General features: G+C 43.2%; 1 protein-coding gene across 1 annotated transcript in view; it reads right to left on the reverse strand.

The window, feature by feature from the left end:
- Nucleotides 1-20,850, reverse strand: part of USP4 (ubiquitin specific peptidase 4) — a 68,783-nt gene that overhangs the window by 39,093 nt on the left and 8,840 nt on the right. Inside the window, exons 4-13 of the mRNA XM_042782890.1 lie at nt 20,200-20,326; nt 19,446-19,591; nt 19,251-19,312; nt 10,129-10,269; nt 9,217-9,334; nt 6,889-7,062; nt 4,455-4,613; nt 3,021-3,245; nt 1,570-1,653; nt 475-569 (exon numbers count right to left, since the gene is read on the reverse strand). Coding sequence (XP_042638824.1) covers nt 475-569; nt 1,570-1,653; nt 3,021-3,245; nt 4,455-4,613; nt 6,889-7,062; nt 9,217-9,334; nt 10,129-10,269; nt 19,251-19,312; nt 19,446-19,591; nt 20,200-20,326 — 1,331 coding nt within the window. The remainder of the gene's footprint in view (nt 1-474; nt 570-1,569; nt 1,654-3,020; nt 3,246-4,454; nt 4,614-6,888; nt 7,063-9,216; nt 9,335-10,128; nt 10,270-19,250; nt 19,313-19,445; nt 19,592-20,199; nt 20,327-20,850) is intronic.

Here is a 20,850-nt window from a genome sequence, read left to right on the forward strand (position 1 = left end):
TTTGGTTTTCTTCATTCTTCTTTGCTCTGGACGAGGAGAGACCCATTGTTGCTTCTAGATGGCAGCCTGCAAGCTTTTAAGATCCCAGTCACTACTCACCAAAGTAGGAGGTGGAACAATGTTTTGTGTAGTATATTATGCCAATGGAGCTTGATGTCCCCTGCGACTATAGCTGGGACCTTTCTTGAGAAAGACATTACTACATCTGTAGGACCATCAAATAGTTCTTCTCAATAGAAAGCAACCGTAGACAAAAGGCTGTGCCCATGCCAAGGACAGTTATCCAAGGGGCCGGATCTGAAATGCCAGTAGGTACTCAGCACTGATGGCTGTCTGTAATCCCTTCAGCACCCTGCACCGAGGGGTCAGGGAAAATCCACACGATCACTGACTGACAGAACTTGTGCTCTGGAGACACAAGGTAAAGCCTTTAGAATGTTTCTTCCCAACCCTCAGCAGAAACCATGTACTCACACGAAAATGTCATCCCGAGGCATGATGTGGTTTAAACCTTCATCCATTTGGAAAATTTTGTGGAACCGGTGATTATACACATCTGTGACCACCATCTAAGAGTCAACAGTAACAAAAAGAATGTAAGATATGCAAAGTAAGATACTTAAAATCCAGGGACAAATGAAAAAATGCCCTGTTGGAGTGCTCCAGTGAGGCCACCATGCAACCAGCCCTAGAGCACAGGGGATGAGGCCAGGGGGAGCAGCATGGTTGCCACCAGCTGTGAACATGCTGGTAACATCTGTCCCAAAGCCTATGAGGGAACCTGCCCTTGGGTGACAGGGCTGGTGGGAAGTCTGGTGTGGCAGTGAGTGATGACCAGAAACTGGGTGTCGTCCAGAGGCCAGTCTCCATACCACCCTCAGTACGCACTGGATTATGGGCCAAACCCCAAACCCCTGAAACTGGTAAGGGGGGTAGGGGATGAGCAGGGCACTGACCAAGGCTGGGACGAGGGAGGGTCTAGGGCTGGTGCTCTCAACATTTCACAGGCTTCACAGGCTACCTAGCAGCCAGAGCTGGGAGCATCCAGGCGGATGGTCCTCGGCGCAAGGGGAGCTCTTCACTTCCCCCACCTCTCCACAGTGCCAGGCTCAGCAGAAAGCCCAGCATGGGCAGCTGTTTTTAAATGAAGATTTTTAATCATCACAATGTCACTCCACAGACTTACGGAGGTCAGGGCAGGAAGCAACTTCCGGGCCCTATTTTACAGAAGAGGTCATGCAGGAAGAGGCGGCAGAGCCGAGAGCAGAGCCCTACTCCTGACCTCTGACCACATCTAGTGTGATCACAGTGGAGGGAAAATGGTGTCCTGGGGCCAGAAGAGATTGTCTCAGCCACCATGAGTAAGGGCCAAGAGGTCTGAGGCATCCAAAACCACACTTGTACTGGCCGATAACTACCCCTAAAAAGTAGCTACAAGGTTGGAAGTTAAAAACCAATTTGCTATGTAAACTTTCACCCAAATTACAAAGAAAAAAGGTTGGAAGTAAACTCCAAAGGACTATGAAACACTCCCAGTGGGTTGAATGCCACCTAACCAGCCTAGCTTACATTTTCCACAGCAATGCCAGACAGCGTGGAGAGCACCTCGCACAGGTCCGACACAGCCCCCATCAGTGGCACAGTCACGCGGTACTGCAAGGGAGAGATGATCAGTGTGACAGGGAGTGGTGAGCACCTCCAGAAAGGTTGGGAGACGCGGTGGGAGAAGCCAGTGCTCCTAAGGGCAGAGGTGCCCTTCCAGAAAACATTCAATGATGAGGTCAAGGCCAAGATGAGTTACCAGCAGAGTAAATAGGCAAGTCTCTATCACCACCTGGCTCTTTATTCAGAAAGCAACATGGGAGCCTGGGCATCTCATTCCCCTCCCCAGCACAGAATTTTATTCTTAACTTTCTAGAGAAGTGCACTACCTACTTTACAGAATTATTAAAATTAGGCAAAGTATCATCCAGTCCTACATATCACTTTTCTTTTGAGATGAAGAAACTGAAGCCAGAAGACTATGCAACAGTCATTCAGGGCGCCATCAGCAGGCTGGACACTAACACCTCCTGGTCATACTTCTCATCTGGCTCTTGATCTGGGCAGGCTCCCTGTGGTGGTGAAGTTTCTGTGTCATCTTGGCTGGGCCTAGTTCAATAGCTGGGCAGCTGGTGGTAGTTACTCCCCATGGTAAGACTGGTAATCAACTCCATGGTGGGACCTACAACAAGCAGCTGAGTAGCTGCTTTAGGGATGCAGTCTGCTTCCCATACATAAGAAATAACTTTGGGAATGATCTCTAGTTTATAGCACACTTGAACTCTTCATGTAGCCATGTCACTGTCAGCAGCTGCCATGCTCTGCCGACCTTGGGACTTTCAATGGACTTGAATTAATGGCCTACTATGTAGTTTGGTAACATTGGGACTGTGCCTTTTTACTTGTCAACCTTGGGCTTGTCAGCCTCAGAAGCCGGCAGCTGTCTGAGTGAAGAAAACCCTCTAGCTTCAGTGGGCAGGAGCAGGAGGCAGAGCCAAAGCCCAAGGCTGAGGGACTTTCACCCAGTCCCTAGAGCCTGGCACTTTGAACTTGGGGCTTAAAGCCTCCAAACTGTAAGAGAATAAACTCCTATTTGTTACAGCCATCCCATATGTGGTATATTCCAGTCAGAGAGGCACTAGGTAACCAGAACACTCCCCTACCTGTCTTAGGTGTGAACCTGAGCAAGGAAAGTATGAGTTTCTGGTTCCCCAACATGCAGATTCAAGGACTACATACATAGCAGGTAAGTTACTTCTGTCACACAAATTATATGGTGAAGAAAGAGAGAGAAGCTCAGAGAACCTATGCAGCAGGCCTGGAATGATACAAGATTACAAACAGGCTAATGATGTACACTCAGGCAAGAACCAAGGAGACTCAGAGACAGATGACGTTCCCAATGCAGCAAATGGAAGCAGCTGCACCCAGGTGTGGAGACCACTCACAGAGGTGCCATGAGAGCACTGATTCGATACCTGGGTAGGTCTGCAGCAAGGGTCAGCAGGAACCAGGAAGACCTCCATAATTCGATCTTTCTTCAAGGGCAGTGGGAGAGTTAAATAGCAAAATGGGTCAAAGGTCACGGAAACCTTAGCACATTCTGGGCACACCAAAGTGGATTTAAAGAGGCCATGGAAAGTGTCCACAATCACAGAGTCATTCCTCAACCTGTGAGTCTCCCAGGCTTCCTTTGCTACTACCTGGAAAAAAGAAGAGGTAAACAGGACATTCTCTACATACACACGTCCTTTATCCCTGTAACCAGAATAACTCATAGCCAAAACCAGTGATGAGCTGACAGGCAATCTTTACAGCCAAGAACCCAGTGTAAGCCAGTTAAAGCTGGGAAAATTTTTAGCGAACCACACTCATGCCACGTGCCACATACCAGCCCTGTGACCCATTCCAAATTTAACAAGGCATCAGCATAAGATCTATGGGAAGCAAGAGGTCTGTGTGTCCTGTACTGGGAGACAGGCCCTGAGAGCACTGTGGGAAAATGCTCCTGACCAGGGCAAGGATGGCCTCCCACAGAGTTTCTAATGACCTAAAGTTCCTTTAGTGAAGTTTTAATCCATACTATGTTGTCATTGGGAGTTGTGGTGGCACAGTGCCTAACGCATATAACTGTTAACCAGAAGGCTGGCAGTTCAAACCCACCAGCCACTCCTCAGAAGGAAGCCTGGGCAATCTACTTCCATTGTGATACCACCTCAGAAACCCAAGGAGGGGCCGCTATGAGTCAAATCGACTTGAGTTTGTTATTTTTTGATGTTGTCATTGTGCTCGTCAATTCCAAATCATAGCAACCCTATGGGATAGAGTAGAAATGCCCCAGAGAATTTCCTAAATTAATAATCTTTACAGGAGATTACCAGGTTTTTTCTCCTGCAGAGTAGTTGATGGGTTTGAACCTCCGACCCTTCAGTTAGCAGCCAATTGCTTACTGTGTCACTGGAGGTCCTTCTCTATGGGACAGATGAGCTAAAATACTAAATTCCCTTTTCATTTATCAGAAAATCAAAAGAAAAAGTGTAAATGCCTTACTAAATTAATAACAAATTATTTTAATAATTAAGCATATGTTTTTAAAGAGAGCAGTAACAATTCCAAAGACCCACATTATAAGCACCTGATAGTTTTCAGAATGCCCTAGACGCTGGCTCACCAGTAAAATCATACTAAACAAGCTGACTCTAACTCAAAGAAGCCCAAGTGGAAGCAAAAGGAGTGGCTTGAGTTAGCTCCTTTATGACCTGGAATACTTTTCTCTTAAGAGTCCACATCCCTGTCACCATTAATAGCGAGAGAACCCTGACACAAACACTCAAAGACAAGAACATCCCCACATTTTCAACAGGAAGCAGAGTCTTTGGAATATTACTGTTCAGAATTTTTCAATACTGTACCGCATCTGGTCGCCCATTGGCATCCTTCAGCACCAAGTAGGGCTTCTTCTTCACTCGGTTCAGATCTTCATGTAGTCCATCTAGAAGAAAGGCTAAGAGCTCCTGAGAGTCTTGTTGCTGGTAGCCAGAGAACTGAGGTGCAAACCGTCCTACCTGGGTCTAAAATAAAAAGCAACTGCATCAGAGGGCTAATCTATAAAGCACCAGTAAGGTCAAACAGAAATTGTTATCAAAAATAACTGCAGAAATCATTTAGAGGAAAAAAAAAAGGAGGACCAGGTTTGCTGGTCCAATAGAGCCTGGTGGAACCACTGAGACTATGGCCCCTAGCTGCCCTTCAGGTCTCAAATTGAACCCACACCTGTGGCTTCCAGCCAAACAAAAGACAGGCGTATATGAGTATATCTGAAGTAGATACTCCTTGGAGAGAACAATCATGTGAGAAAGAAGGGCTGCTTATGCACAGGGAGACAGCTCAGGGGGCAGGAGTGCATGGAGGGATGGACACAGGGAAGAGGTAACTATCGGGAGGAAGTGGGAGGGGAGCTGTTGCATTGTGGTAAATTGTGGTCAGTGTCATGAGACAAAGTGTATGTGAACTGTTGTATGGAAAGTGAATTTGCTCTATAAATTTTCACCCAAATCACAATAAAAAAAATAATGAAAAAAAAAATAACTTTGTAGAATCAGCTGACATGGTGAGGAAAGCAACATCTGGGTGAGTAGCTCAATTAAGTCCTAAAGGGCCTAAAGGAAGCTAGTGGTTCCCATCAGATAGTGGGCTCAGAAGAGCATGGGCCAGCCTACCCCAAGAGAAAGGAGCAAAGTGGCACTCTGAATCGTCACATCTAAATACTGACATGAATCCCTCTCCAATTTCCTTCTTTGATTCAGAAGAGTCGTAACAACTTTAGAAACAATACCTGTATCAGCCAGAGGGATCCTCAAACACATATCTTTCAGATCCCTAAATAACTGTCTGCTTTGTGTTGCTCTAGACCAATCATCCTCAGAATGTGGCCTCTAGATCAGCAGCAGCAGCAGCACCACCACCACCACCACCACTTGAGAACTTGTTAGAAACTCTGGGAAAGGGTCCAGTAGACTGTTTTAACAAGCCCACCAAAGGATTCTGATGCATGCTAAAGTTTGAGAACCACTATTCTACACCTGCATTTTCTACTATTTGCATGTGGCTGTTTAATCAAAATGAAATACAATGAAAAATTCAGTTCCTTGGTCACACTAACCACATTTCAACTGCTCAAGTAGTAACATGCAGCTAGTGGCTACCATATGAACAATGTAGCTATAGAACATGTCCATCACTGAGAAAGTGCTACACTATCCCCAACATCCCTAAGTAACCAAACCAAACCTGACACCATCAAGTAGATTCTGAATCATTAGTAACCCTATAGGACTGAGGACTGCCTGCCCCATAGGGTTTCCAAGGCTGTAATCTTTACACAAGCGGATTGACCAATCTTTTTCTTCTGGAGCAGCTGGTGGGTTTGAAACGCTGACATTTTGGTTAGCAGCCAAGCACTTACTGCTGCACCAACAGAGCCCCTGACATCCTTAAATACTATCTACCAATTGTTTGTTTATAATAATTTGAGCTGGTCTCTTTGTAACTTAGCATGTGAACAAAAATTTACAAATATTTTCCCAGAGATTATGTGACTAAGAAGATGAAAGAGAATTTTCTATTTTAACAAACTACCTGATATTTTCTCACTGAGCAAAGGTGCTTTTTATTTTTCTGTTTTTAATCAGAAACATGCACACCATTTCTACTATGTGCTTCATGGAGGCTCCCTGAACCCCACTATTGAAGGCCAAATAGGATCTCTCAGATTTTAACACACCAGGACCAAAGCACTTCCCCCTCAGCAGGAAAAAACATTTAGGGCAATGGAAAGTTTGAGCTGCAGTCTGCCTATCTGCTCCCCAAATCTTCTTGGCTGAAGGACCCACATGAGAACTGCCACTGACCACTTCCCAAAGATATCAACCCAATTCCTAACTTAGTGGGGGGCCCAACTCAAACCACAGGGTAAGTTTAGGGCCCAGACTCAGAGAACCTGGGAGTACCTTTCAGATGATTCTGGAAGTGAAACTGAATTTTCATGGTCTGCATCAGGGCAATGACCATTTAAAATCTGTCACCTCAGAATATAGCACTGTGAGCAATCAGCTTACAAATGACTTGGAGAGCATGCCCAACTCAGAGGTGATAGTGAAGAATAGTTAAAAGTGTGCATCGAATAAGGGGCCTGAATGGCAGAAAAGAAAGGTCTCATTGTGTGGTGTGATGCTTTTCTTCTCAGATCATATCTTAATCCAAAAATGCATGTAAAAAAAGGTCTCATTATATAATACTATATACTCTCCCCAAAACAGGAAAAAGAAAACATATACCCAAACCTACTTTGAACATGCGAGGTGCCACATGAGTATCCCTTCCAGACCACATCTGTTTAATGAGTTCTGCATAGGCTTCTGCAATCTCCCCTTTCATCCCCAGAGGGTTATCTCTGTTGATTTCAGCCTCATATTCATCTTTGAGAAAGTAGTCAGTCAGTGGTGCAGTATTACTCAGGCACTAAAATAGAATATGACCAGAACTCACATCTCTTCCAAAGAGCACACAAAGATATTAGGTAAACTAAGTTCTCAAGGGCCACTGATGGTCAATCCCAAGGAAATGAAGTACTCAGAAAATTCTCTGAAAGGCTCGTAAGAGTCAAGGCACAGCATCCCTGGGCCTGAGCTGGTAGGCCACATGGTGGCTAACCTCTCAGGGACATGGTCTTGGAGGAACTCAAGTTCACTGCCTAAGTCTTCTGAAACAAGAATCTACCAACAGGCAAGTATGTTGTTGTTGTTGTTATGTGCTGTTGAGTCAGACTCGACTCATAGCGACCCCTCCTTGAGTTCCTGAGACAGTATCACTACAGAAGTAGACTGCCCCACCTTCCTTCCGAGGAGTGGCTGGTGGGTTTGAACCGCCAGCCTTCTGGTTAGCAGTCAAGTGCCTTAGGCACTATGCTACCAGAGCTCTAGGACAAGTATGGCACAGACAAAAAAAAAAAAAAAAAACCCAAACTCACTCCCATTGGGTCGATTCAGACTCACAGAGACCCCCTTCAGGTTTCTGAGGTGGTAAATCTTTACTGCCCAGGTATCCTTCCACAGAGTAGCTGGTGGGTTTGAACTGCCAACCTTCTGGTTAGCAGCCAAATGCCTTAGGCACTATGCCACCAGAGCTCCTTAGTATGGTACAGAGGGGATAATAAACAATTTGTTTTCAATGGAAGTGAGACATTGCAGCGTTTCATGAGAAGATAAAATACAAACAAGCAGAAGGCAAAGAGTTAAAGTCAAAATATTATAGGGGGAAACATCAAGATAATGAGTAATAATAAATAATAGTATAATAAATATCACTGTACTTGTGTATAATGATTTTAACTCTTCAAGTGGCAAAATGAAGATGTGTATTAATTGTATATCAAATGATTTTTCTGTATCTGCTGAGATAATTGTATGGTTTTCTCCTTTACTATGTTAGTATGTTAAATGACACATTTACAACATGATACATTTAACGTTAACTGAGACACTGATTTTCAAATGTTAAACCAATCTAGTTTTCCTGGCACAAACCTCATTTCATCCTGACTTACAAGTATCAATGAATTAGATTTGCTAAAATTTTATTTACCTTATTTCTGTCTATAATCATATGAGATTTTCCTTTAACTTCTAAGTCACATTTTGGTATCAGGGTATGCTGCCTTGTAAAATGAGATGGAGAGTTGTCCCCCTTTTTCTATCCCTTGGAGAGTTTACATATGATTAGGACTACTTTTTCCTTCAATCTTTAAATGCATTTACTAGTAAAGCCAACCATAATAAGAATTTCTTTGATGTAAGGTTTTTAATTACCAAATCAAGTTTTTAAATATATGTAAGACTATTCTATTTCTTTTTGTGTTAGTCTGGTGTGCTTTTTGGGGCACATTGTCTATATCATCTAAATTGTCTGATTTAATGACATAAAGTTGTTCTACTATCCTCTAATCTTTTTAATGTCCAAAGGATCTATGTGATGTTCCTTTTTCACTCTTGGTACTGGTCATTTGTGTTTTTCTCTTTTTTTTCTTATCAGTCTTCCTTGGGGTTTATCAATTTTACTAGTTTTTACAAAAAACTAAATTTGGCTATACTGTAAATTTGCTTTGCATTTCATTAATCTTTGTTCTTGTCTCTATTATTTCCCTCCTTCTACTTTTTTTGGGTTTCATTTGTTCTCTTCCTAGCACTGTGAGATGAAAACTCAAATCATGGAATTTTAACCTTTTTTTTGTCTGGACACCAAAGCTTGGATGAGCTTCCTAGTTGGCAATACTCAGTATATATGTCAGACATCAAGTTAGGAGAGTAGCACCTCCTGATTCCACAAGGAGAGGACAAGGGAAGTGCCACATTTGAAATACTGCTGGGCTCTGCCCTACATACTTCCTCCTGTGGCTGATTTTAATCTATATTCTTTCCTTGTCATAAACCAGAACTGTGAGTTTAACAGCTTCAGTGAGTTCTGGGAGTCTTTCTAGGAAATTAATGATCCTAAGGCAGGGATATGTGGGGACCTCTGAGAAAGGCTCTTTCAAGCACCTTAGCAGGCCACTCCTATCCGGGCCTCAAAGTGCTACGAGAGATATGGTGTTGTTCAGATGGTAGCTCTCCCCTCTACCTGCAAAGCGGAGTTCATGAAGCAGGTGTTTCCCAGGTTTCCGAGTCCACAGAGCCCAGGCTGTATGTGAGACGATGGGGACTCCTGACAATTATATGAAGCAGAGAAGCCAGATCCACTGGAAAACACAATCCATATCAGCAATAAGAGTGAGCACTGCACATATGCCCTCAGGATGCCTTTTGGGGCCCCTCCAGACCCTCCAGAAGTCTTGCCTGGTAGTAATCTCATGATATAAGTTTCATCTACTCCTCTCCTTTGTCCCTCATTTGCCCCAACCACAGGTAGTAATCACATCCTTTAAGGGTAGAAATACCTTGGAGTTATCCTCTCTCAGGCTTTGGCAAATGCTAATTTTTATCCCTCTAGAACACTGTCAGGTGACTTCAGGGAAGAACATTTTGTTTACAAGACCAAGAGCTTGTCCATCACCACCCACCAGCCCACATCCAGCCTCAATGGGGCCTGAGCATTCACACCCATGCTCTCATCTCACCTGCCTCTCCCACCCAGTCTATGCCACGTGGCAGAGCTCTCCCAATGCTTGGACAAAGGGTCATGGTAGTCCAGAGGGGGAAGAGACAGGGCTTGTCCCCTTGCTGAGAACCTTCCTCTCAGCTGTCCTGCTATATGACCAGCTTGTCTTCTCGCAAACAAATGCAGCAATGCCCAAAACCAGAGGGGACTTGGGCTGTGGGTAAAACACCAGCTCCCAGGAGAGCAAGCAGCATACGTCAAAACTAGGAGGTACCCTTTACTGTGGTTATGAAATGGAAAGAGAAACCACATGCACCATGTTCCCATGGGGAACTCTCATCTCAGTAGGCTTAGTGCAGCAGCAGAGGAGCTATCCAGAACAACCCAATAAAGACTCAGAGGAAAGGGAAGCAAAGTGAAAGGGCCTGCTCTTACCCCCTGCTGACACCGGAACTGTGCATCCCAGAGGTGTTAGTGCTATCACCATTTGCAATGGGAGAGGCAGACACTGAGGAATAGGGACTTGCTGATGATTTTGGAGAGGTAGTAAAATTTCTGCTAGGCGCAATGCTTGATCTGGGAGAGAGAAGCAGAAACAAGGCAGCTGACTTTATGCAAAGAGCAAGCCTTATTTTAACACCTTCTCTTCTCAAACATTCTCCACCTTGAGTTACTTAAATTATGAAATGCCTGTTTTCATGCTATTTCAAGATCAATTTCGTTTAAGTGAGAGTCAATAAATTAATTGGTCTTCCTGTCTCATCTGTTCACACACACATACAGTGAACCTTTCAGCATGATAAATTACCAAGTACTTCACGACACACTAAATTTGATTTCTAAAACATAAGCTTCCCTGAATTTTAAGAGACTAACTAGTGAAGAATTGATATGACAATAAGGGATGAATTTCCTTAAAAATGCTTAACTCAAATTAAATAGCTGGCTATAAGGTCACAAGAACAAGAAAATGGTGGTTTGGTTTTACTAAGCCATTCAAAGGGAATCATTTTGTTTGTTTCCTCAAATTTACCAAAAGTGAATAAAGGGGTAAACTATTTAAACCTCTATTTCAAACTCATCTTTCAGTATCTTTCATAGAATCTTGAGATATATTCCTTTCAAATTAATTCAAGGGCTAATTGCCCCAAATCTTAAACTGCTGTCAATTTTACTGATCTTCTACTAAAATATACGTAAGAATATATAGAAGGAAATGAATCTTTCTATGTTGTTGTTGTTATGTGACGTTGAGTTGGACCCGACTCATAGCGACCCCTCCTTGGGTTTTTGAGGCAGTATCACTATGGAAATAGACTGCCCCATCTTCCTTCTGATGAGTGGCTGGTGGGTTTGAACCGCCAGCCTTCTGGTTAACAGTCAAGTGCCTCAGACACTATGCTACCAGAGCTCCTGAATCTTTCTATACTGCTGCAAATATGTTCAACTGAGATTTTCTTCCTAGAATATTGGGTTATATTTAGAATAGAGAAAGTGATTAAGATGGTGTGCTGTTCTGGCATGGTACCTAACCACATGGGATCTGAGCTCAATCTGAGCTCCCTGTGAGAAGAATGTAAAAGACAGCAGCAGAGATAAGGAATGGTTCTGCCAACATCAGCAGTAGCCAAACATCAGGAAACTACCTAGGAGCCTATGTGGGCACCAGAAATCGAGCTCTACTCCACACTGAGGTCAGAGGGAGGGAGAGGGAGGAAGGACTCCTCCAGCCTTTCATATTCCCATAGGAACAGGCACCTTCTCTAATTCTGAAGAACATTTGCTTCACTTCACACACCCTCATCTTTATTCTGCAAAGGAGTTCACGAACTCATTAAGTCAGTGGCACTGAATGAGGCTCGTTAGAGCCCAGGTACTGTCTTCCATCACAGAGGTGACTGAGGCACACATTTCCGACCTGTCCAATGAGATGCAGCCATTCCCCAGCCTAGGCAGTCAGGAAAGTCCACCACCCATGGTCTGTCTGTCTGAGATGCAGTGACAGACTTAGTCATCTCAGAACTGGAGACAGGTGCTACAAAAGAGTGAAATTCAAATTCTGATGAACAGAACCCTCAAGCATATAGTCTCATCCTATCATTTTTATTTACTGTTTACTTGTAACTTACTCCCTTGAGCTTAAAAGAACAAAAAATAAATAAATCCATAAACGCCATCACACATATCCAAGACCTGTCAATTCTTCAAAGAAAGACTATTTCTGGCTGAAAGAAAACTAATCCTTTTACTTAACATTTGCTTACAATATTCTATAAATTCTGCTAGTAGTTTTCACAGTAATTTTGGTCAAAAAGAAATCTAATGAAGGGTAGATACATACATAAATTTGTGGAAATTTACATACTACAGTTTTATAGAAAGTCCACCTTGACAGATAAAGGCAAAAAGTCTATGCAAAGAAGTGACTCTTATGTGGGAAATGCTGGGGCACTGGGCCCAGGGGCTTGACACTAGACATTCAGCAAACTTCCGGACCACACTGTGGAGCACTGCAGGCTGGGAAACTGGCACTGTGGGAAATGCCTGAATCTCAGGCATACACGTTAGGTGAGATAAGACCTCATTCTGAATTATGACCAGGTCTCATGCTCCAAACAAGGCTCTCTCTGCTCACAAAAAGACTCTGGTCAAGACCCTGGACTCTTAGCACCTTTCCACTATGGTATTTCCTACACCCTAAGTATGACAATTCAAACATGCCCCTGAACCCATGGGCGAGGACCTGAGGCTCCAGTGAACCTAGCAGAGCCTGTGGGTACCCTCCTTGTGCTAACAGCCTTGTGAGTGGAGAATGGCAACAGCAGGTCAGGTGAACAATGGGCATTCTGCTCGCTTTTCAGATATTCTCCAGGCTCAAAGCTGCTTTGAGGAGTACACCCTTTAAGGCTGATCTTAAGTATCCTGAGTCCTGCACCTGGCATTACTATTAAGATAGCAATGAACTCTTAACACAGAATTGTCTTCACAACACCCTAAGCTGCAACCTCTCTGCACAGTTAACCTGCATCTGCATGTAGAGGAAGCTCTCTTCACTGCAGGCACACCACCCCTCTTCTGGCTGTGTGCAGGCAGCCATGCCAATAGGGAACATGGTGTAGGGGTGATTAGGTCTTAAACCTCAGGCAAGTGAAGTTAAAGAGAGAGAGGATTTCATGAGACCAGGTCCACAGAAACCTTTGGGAAGCACCAATATAACAGCTGGATAAATCCATAAGGAAAAAGAAAACTATCTGAAAATGCTCAGGAATTTGTAAGACGGTCCTCACAGTGGAAAAATGGGTTGTGTACAACTGGTAGCATAGTGGCCAAGGCACTTGACTGCTAATCAGAAGGCTGGCGGTTCAAACCTACCAGCCACTCCTCGGAAGGAAGATGGGACAATCTACTTCCGTAGTGATACTGGCTCGGAAAGCCAAGGAGGGGTCGCTATGAGTCGGGTCCAACTCAACAGCACATAACAATAAAACAACAATAGACAACCAAGGAATCCATCCATGAAAACAATTTTAGTATGCTGTCCTCCTGCCAGGAAATATGTAAAATTACTACATATTTTGGGGGGTGGGTTGAAAAAAGCTATTCAGTCAACCAGTGACTTTTCCCAGATGACAAACTTGAGATTTTCCACTCCTTCAATTTCAGCCCATGTCCAATAGTCAAGGTATTACTGACCTTACTTTGTTTTTTAAACATCTAGAAGTTCATACCTTTTCATTAGTGAGTTTAAACTATCTACAGTTATTCTAATTGTTATGTTGTTGTTATTACGTGCCACTGAGTTGACTGTGACTCACAGCAACCCCATGTACAGAGCATAACGCCCCATGCGGTTTTCTAGCCTTTACTCCCCTGCAATTGCTGTTAGACACGCTGCCATCCCTTTGAGATGAATTCTGACTCAGAGCACCCCTCTAGGACAGAGTAAAAGCTGTAAATCTTCACTGAAGCAAACTGTCAAATCTTTCTCCTGTGGAGCAGCTAGTGGGTTCAAACCACCAACCTTCAGTTAGCAGCTAAGTGCTTAACCACTGTGCCACCAGGCTGGACATAATTCAGCCTCCATATTTCTTATTTTCTAATTACTGTAACTTTATGGTTGTTTCTTTTCTTCTTTCTCATTTTCCATTGAATTTCCTTTTGCAGGTATGGCAGTTTGCTGACAGCCTCCCTCTAGTTATTATCTCATGCTTGGCATCAGCTTAATAACCCCGATTTTTAGCAGGATACTTTGCAACCTTGCTAAAAGGCATTTCCCAGCTTCCTATAGAGTCAGGTAAGGTCATGTAACTGGCCAAAGGGACATGAAGGAAGTTTTATGTGTGATTTCTGGGGAATTTCACAAAGATATAAGCATCTGTCTTGCTTAACATACTACCTTTCAGGTCTTCTTCACTTGCCACCAAATCATTTCCTAAGGGATGCAGCTTGTTTCAAAGTTACAAATTTTTATTTTTATTTTTCTGTTACTTACTCTGTTAAATTATTACAAACGGTAACTATTTTTACTTTCCCCCTATCAATTACTTAAACTTACAACTATCTACATGCTCCAAGAGAAGTAATTCAGTAATTTACTCTTTTCTTTCATTTCACAACCTCCCATCTCATCTGGCTTTCATATTATGATGACCAAAAAGTGACTTCTGGGTTGTTATAGATACAGTTTGCTTTCTTAAACTTTAGTTTAAACAAAAATATATTATCAAACTTTTTACTGAAGCATTACTTACAGATGTGAATAAATCATGAGCGTAATTAGTACTCAGACCAAGAAACAGGATAGCACCAGTCCCTCCAGATGTTCTCCTCATTACCCACTCAGTCACTATGCCTCTCAAAACTAACCTTTATCCTGACCTTAAGTCTTAAAACCCAAAGATTAGTTTTACCTGTCATTAAGGTATACATCAACAGCATCATACAGTTTGCCATGTTCTATGTCTGGCTTCTCTCATTCAACCTTACTGATGAGACTCAATGATGGTGCATGCTGCTGTATAGGATTCCACTCTGTGAATATACTATAGCTTATCCATCCATTCTACTGTTGATAGACACTGAATTAGCCCCAGTTTGTGACCATGACAAGTGGTGTTGCCATGAACTTCCTTGAGCATGTCTTTAAATGAACATGGGCCTGTATTTCTGCTGGTTATCTTGTGAAGGAATGAGATCATTGAGTTGGAAAATATGCAAGAACTTCTACATTAGTACTTAGTGCTAAATCCTTGAAAATAGTCGAGCCAATTTACATTCGCTCATCAGCAGGGTATGACTATTCTGTTTGCTCCGAATCCTCAACACTTGGTATTATGTCTTTTACATTTAGCTTTTCTGTTGGATTAGGCAGAAGCACTGCACCATCATCTTAATATGGTGATTTTGGATAACTGGCAAGTCAAGCACACTTCCATATGTGCGCTACCTATCTGGATAGCCTCTTTCCTGAAGTACCTGTTCAAGTGTTTTGTCCCTTCTTCAACTAGGGTTGTCTGACTTTTCTAATTGACTTGGAGAAGTATCTCTGAAATTCTGAATATAATTTGTCAGATATATATACTATAAATATCGTCCTGTACTCTGTGGCTTGCCTTTTTACTCTTTAAACAGCAGTTCATAATTTGAAAGTTATCTACTCTATCCCTTTCTTCCTCTATGGTTTGTGGTGCTGTACCATTGCCCTACTCCAAAGTCCCAAGGTCCTTGCTTTTCTGGCCAGCAGAGCACTTCACTACAGTGTTCACAAAAGCAGAAAACTTACTGCCATCAAGCTGATTCTGACTCATAGTGACCCCCACTGGGTTTCCAAGGTGGTAAAACTTTATGGAAGTAGACTACCTCATTGTCCTTCCATGCAGAGGCTGGTGGGTTTATACTGCCAACCTTCTGGTTAGCAGTCAAATGCCTTAGGCACTGCGCTACCAGAGCTCCTTAAGGTGTTCACAAGGGGTGTTCAAAGAGGAGTGCTGTATGGAAAACTTTCTAAGGTCATCTATGCCAATAAAAATTTCATTTTACCTTAACATTCAAGTAATAATTTCATAAATTATGAAATTCTACTTTTAAAGTTCCTTTCCTTTGACACTAAAAAAAGTATCTCTTAGAACCACTGGTATTGCTAAGATTTAGAATTGTCTTATCTTTGTTGTTAACGTTCACCTTGTCTAGGTATGGCTTTCCTCTACCTTTGATGTTTGGTATGCTTTAAATTTAAGAACTTTTATCTTTTTAAAGTTTATTTATCTTTTAACTATAACATAAGGCCTTCTTCTTTTTTGTTTTTATATTATAAGGCACCACCTTAAGTTTTCCAGGTCACAACTATGCCTAATTTTTAAATGATTTTCTTAAATTAGATCTTTTATCTTTTTTGATTTCTAAGAAACTCGAGTCATTTATTTCTTCCAATGTTCTCTTTGTCTCCATCTTTTCATCTGCTTCTGCAATTCCTATTATGTGGATACTGACATTTTTACTTCCTTCTACCACAGTACACGGGAGCTCTGGTAGCATAGTGGCTAAGACACTTGCCTGCTAACCAGACGGCTGGCGGTTCAAACCCACCAGCCACTCCTCGGAAGGAAGGTTGGGCAATCCTACTTCCGTAGTGATACTGCCTCGGAAACCCGAGGAGGGGTCGCTGTGTCGGGTTTGACTCGACGGCACATAACGACAACAACAACAACAACAACCACAGTACATTTTTTCTTCTATTATTTTCCACCTCTTTACCTCTTCATAATGACTTAAAGAATTCTTCAACCTGACCATCAAACTTGCTCAGTCTTCAGCTACATCTATTCTGCTACTCTACTCGACCCATCGCCTGAATACTTTCTTTCTAAGTATGTCTACTTGTTCCTGCTTCATATATCCATTCTTTCCTTTTCCTTAGGATATTTATTATGCTTATTTCACCCTCTTGTACACTGCCTGGACCATGATTCTGCTTCAACAAGCACAAGCTGTCCACTTATTCTCATTTTATAGCAACTGTACTCACCAGCTTTGTGTTATGGTTCCCTGTGAGCTATTCACCAAGTGATGTCACACCACTCTCCATTCGCACTCACCCTTATCACCCTGCCTAGCTCAAAAGAAACCCCAGCTTACCCAGAGGCAAAGCCAGAGCTCAGGATCGCAAAAGGATCATTAAGACTCAACACCCCTTCACCTCTCAGGCTTCATCCTTCTGCCATCCTTCCGTCATCACTCCTAGCTCTAGCCAACAAAGACCCCTACTGGTCTTCAACCAGGCTTGCTTCTGCCTCAGGACTTCCATGCCTGCTGTCATTTCTACCTTACAATGTTATTCTCTCAATTAAGCAACACACTCAGCCTTAACACCCTCATCTTCTTCATGAGCATGTTCAAAGGACACCTCACTGGGGCTTTCAATACCATCCTGTTTAAATCTATCCCTCCTCAAAGCCCAGCACTTACTAATTCTCTTCCTGACTTTTCTCCACAATGCTTATAAGCCACTGAACACGGGTATCTTTCTTATATATCTATTTATTTTTATTTTCTGCTTCTTGAGGTCAGAGACTTTTGGTTTGTTTACTGCTATATCCTCAACATCTAGACAGCATCTGCCACTATTTGGGGAATGAAGAAGGGACTGTACCTCAGGAATTCCACTCTGAGCTCATTCCTCACTGGCTACACGTCATCAGGAGCCTACCCTTCAGTGAATCTTAATAAGGCACTGCTCTTTCCAACAGTGTCTCCCTTCATTGGAATCTCTTTGGCCTTAGGGTATGGAAGGGATGGAGAGAAACAACACTGAGAAAAGGGAACTCTGTCTTGTCCAGAACATTCAGCCTTCTATTCTTGAGCTACCAACCCCACCTCATACACTAGAATCCAACCACACACACTGTCTCCTTAGGGGGCTCTCACAGTTTTACATCATTTTCTCTCAGATCTAGGGCACCTCCAGTTGCAAGCAAAGAGTTAACAGCTTAGGCTAGTATGTTAGTTTCCTACTGCTACTGTCAAAAATTACCACAAACCATCAGAACAAACAGAAGGGAAACAATGAGAATGCTGACACATTGTAACAACTCTAACCAATGTCAAAAAAATTTGTACAAATATTGTTAAATAGGAGTCTAACTCACTGTGTAAACTTTCACCTAAAAAAGAAATTAAAATATCAAAAACGGAAAAAAAATGACCACAAACCTAGTGACTTAATACAAACTTATTTTCTTACAGAGCTAAAAGGTGCTGGCAGTCCTCAGGGGTTTCTAGAAGCTGCCCACACTCCCTGGTTTATGGCCAGTACAGTCTTTCACACACTGCATCGTTCTGACTCTGTACCTTCCTCACAACTTCTCTCGCCTCTCCCTTTCACTTACAAAGCCCCTTGTGATCATGCTGGCCCATCTAGATGATCCATGTGAAGATCCTTAACCTAGTGACCTCTCCAAAGCTTTTGCCATGTTAGGTAACATCCCATCTAAAGTCCCAGGGATTAGCATATGGACATCTCTAAAAGCCATTACTCTGACTATCACAGTTATGTCATCTTGTCAGTAACTGGCAAACAGGGGTTCTTAGCCTGGAGGCCAGGGCTACTGCACGGCTAAGAAGCTTCAAGGGGTCTGTGAAACCCCTAAAATTGTTTGCAAAATGTTTTGTCTTCATGCATATTTCTAAAGAGAGAGCTCAAAGCTTTCATGGTTCTCAAAGGAGTTGTAAGCCCCTCACTATGCAACAGTCACTGTCCAAGGAGAGTTGTTGTTGTTATGTGCTGTTGAGTCGGACTTGACTCACAGCAACCCCCCTTGGGTTTCCAAGGCAGTTATCACTATGGAAGTAGATTGCCCAACCTTCCTTCCGAGGAGTGGCTGGTGGGTTGGAACCGCCAGCCTTCTGGTTAGCAGTCAAGTGCCTTAGGCACTATGCTACCAGAGCTCCCATCCAAGGAGAGTAGAGACCAATATTGTCCCAACAACTATCAGAACAGAGATACAATATCCCCATCTACCGTTAAGAAAAATTCATTCTCTTTCCTCCTAAAAACAAGTGCAATTCCGCATAACACATAAACCTCTCCTGTAACAGATGTGCCTAGAGTCCAAGCTCAGAAGCAGGATAATTCCCCTAGCAAGTTCCAGAGACAACAATGAAGTAACAGGCCACTGAGCAAAGAGTGGGATAGGATCTTTAAGTCACGTAAGACTTCTTCTTCTCTATCCAAGCCTCTTACTATAAGTGGAGAAAATGAAAGAGCCTGACAAAAACAAAGCCACCTTTTGGCAGAGCCACATTCCCAGGTCCCAGACACTACTCTTCCTTTGACTCTCATTCTCATCTCTTGCTTAGACACCCTGACAGATTTCCTTCAGATGCCTGCCCAATATGCCACTTACCAAAGGCCAGAATCTTCATCTAAGATTCTAGATACAGGACTATGTTTTTTCATCTGATTCAGTGTAATTTTCTTAGCAAAAACAACTGCATCAGGTGGAAAAGTTGTATCTCTCACATTTGTGACCCCAGCCATAAGGGAGAAAAAGTTCACTTACTTTGACTGCAGGGTCTGCCTGGGCCATGTGCCATCTTCATTTTGGAGCTCAATCACTAGTACCTGAGTGAAAGGGAAAACAAATGAGAAAAGTGCAAGCGACCCCACTACCAACGTGCTCAGAACCAGAAGGTACCTGGCTACACACCCCGGGCAGAGCTGCCTGCTGGGGTACGTACAGCCTGGGCCCTCCTACCTGACCCTGGTACAGCCCAGCATCCTGGACAGTATTGTCCAGCTTGCTCAACTGCTCGTAGGTGTTACTCATGTATTTGTTCCAGAGCCGTGTCTCACGCTCCGCAGGGATGTTGAACAGCTTTCGCATCTCCTTCTCAATGGTTGCTGGGGACAGGCAGAAACACCACTCAGGGTTTTTTATAGACACAAGGCTAGAGTCCTGGCTAGCTAACATTTACCCTTCCTTTTCAGATGTTCACAGGATGCTCTGGATCAAAAGTTCTGAGTGGCCTCAACCCCTGGAGATCAATAAGGGCCATCATCTTCCCCAGGCATGCTTATATGCTCACATGTCTGGAAACATTTTCTATTCTTATCCTTCTCTGATGAGGTGGGTCCCATTATAGCACAGAAGCAACATGGAAGAGTGAGAAAACTTGTCTTTAGAGTTAAGATAGATCTAGTCTCAAATGCCAGCTCTGCCACATTTTCACTAAGATTTTGAATTAAGTTTAGCCTTTCTGAATCTGCATTTCCTCATCTTTTATTTATTATCATATGTCAAACGGGCAGGGAGCATTCCCAGTGTTCTACCGAACACAATTCTCAGGCTTGGCTTCCCACGAGAATCCTGGGAGCAGGGTCCCAGGTCACGAGTAGAAACCACAGCCTGACATTATCTGGCTAAACATCTGAGGTCTCAGCTTCCCTCCCACCAGTGCATGCCCTGCACTCTCTCACCAATCACCTGGAACCCTAGCTCAGCTGCTCACCGATGGTGTCTGCCTTGCTGAAATGGCAACTCAGCACATTGGTGGGGTCACTGTTCTCACAGAGCTTCAGTTCCAGCAAATATACCTCTACTTTGCAGTGCTTGACAAAGAGGCCATGCTCCACGACCTGCAGGCAATAGGAACAGGTAAAGAACAGTGGTTCCACAACTGGGCAGTCTTGGAGGCAATAAGTCTCCTCAGCGGCAAAAGACAAAAACCTCAGCACAATCAATTTCTTTAAGTGATCAGGGGATCAGAAATACAGATTTAAAAAGCCACCATAGTCTATCCCAAGAGTTGAAACCAAGGGCACCCTGTCCCCTTAATGGAACCAGAGAGAAGCCCGTTTCTCACTGGTTTTAATGCAGGGCAGCCACACCAGGGGCTCCATGAAGGTCCCAGGAGGTCAGCTTTGAATAGGGGGTCTTATTTCAGACTTAGTATAAATAATTAGCTGTTCTTTCTCCTTAAAACACTATGCCTGACAAAACTGCCTGGTATTGGTTCAATGACAGATACATAGACCAATGGAATAGAATTGAGAACCCAGATATAGATCCATCAACCTATAGTCAGCTGATCTTTGACAAAGGCCCCAAATCCATTAAGTGGGGAAGAGAATGTTTGTTTAATAAATGGTGCTGGCAAAAC

This window comes from Orycteropus afer, unplaced genomic scaffold (assembly GCF_000298275.1).
Source record: "Orycteropus afer afer isolate SDZICR_OR568_19922 unplaced genomic scaffold, OryAfe1.0 scaffold00498, whole genome shotgun sequence".
In the NCBI taxonomy this organism is placed as follows: Eukaryota; Metazoa; Chordata; class Mammalia; order Tubulidentata; family Orycteropodidae; genus Orycteropus; species Orycteropus afer.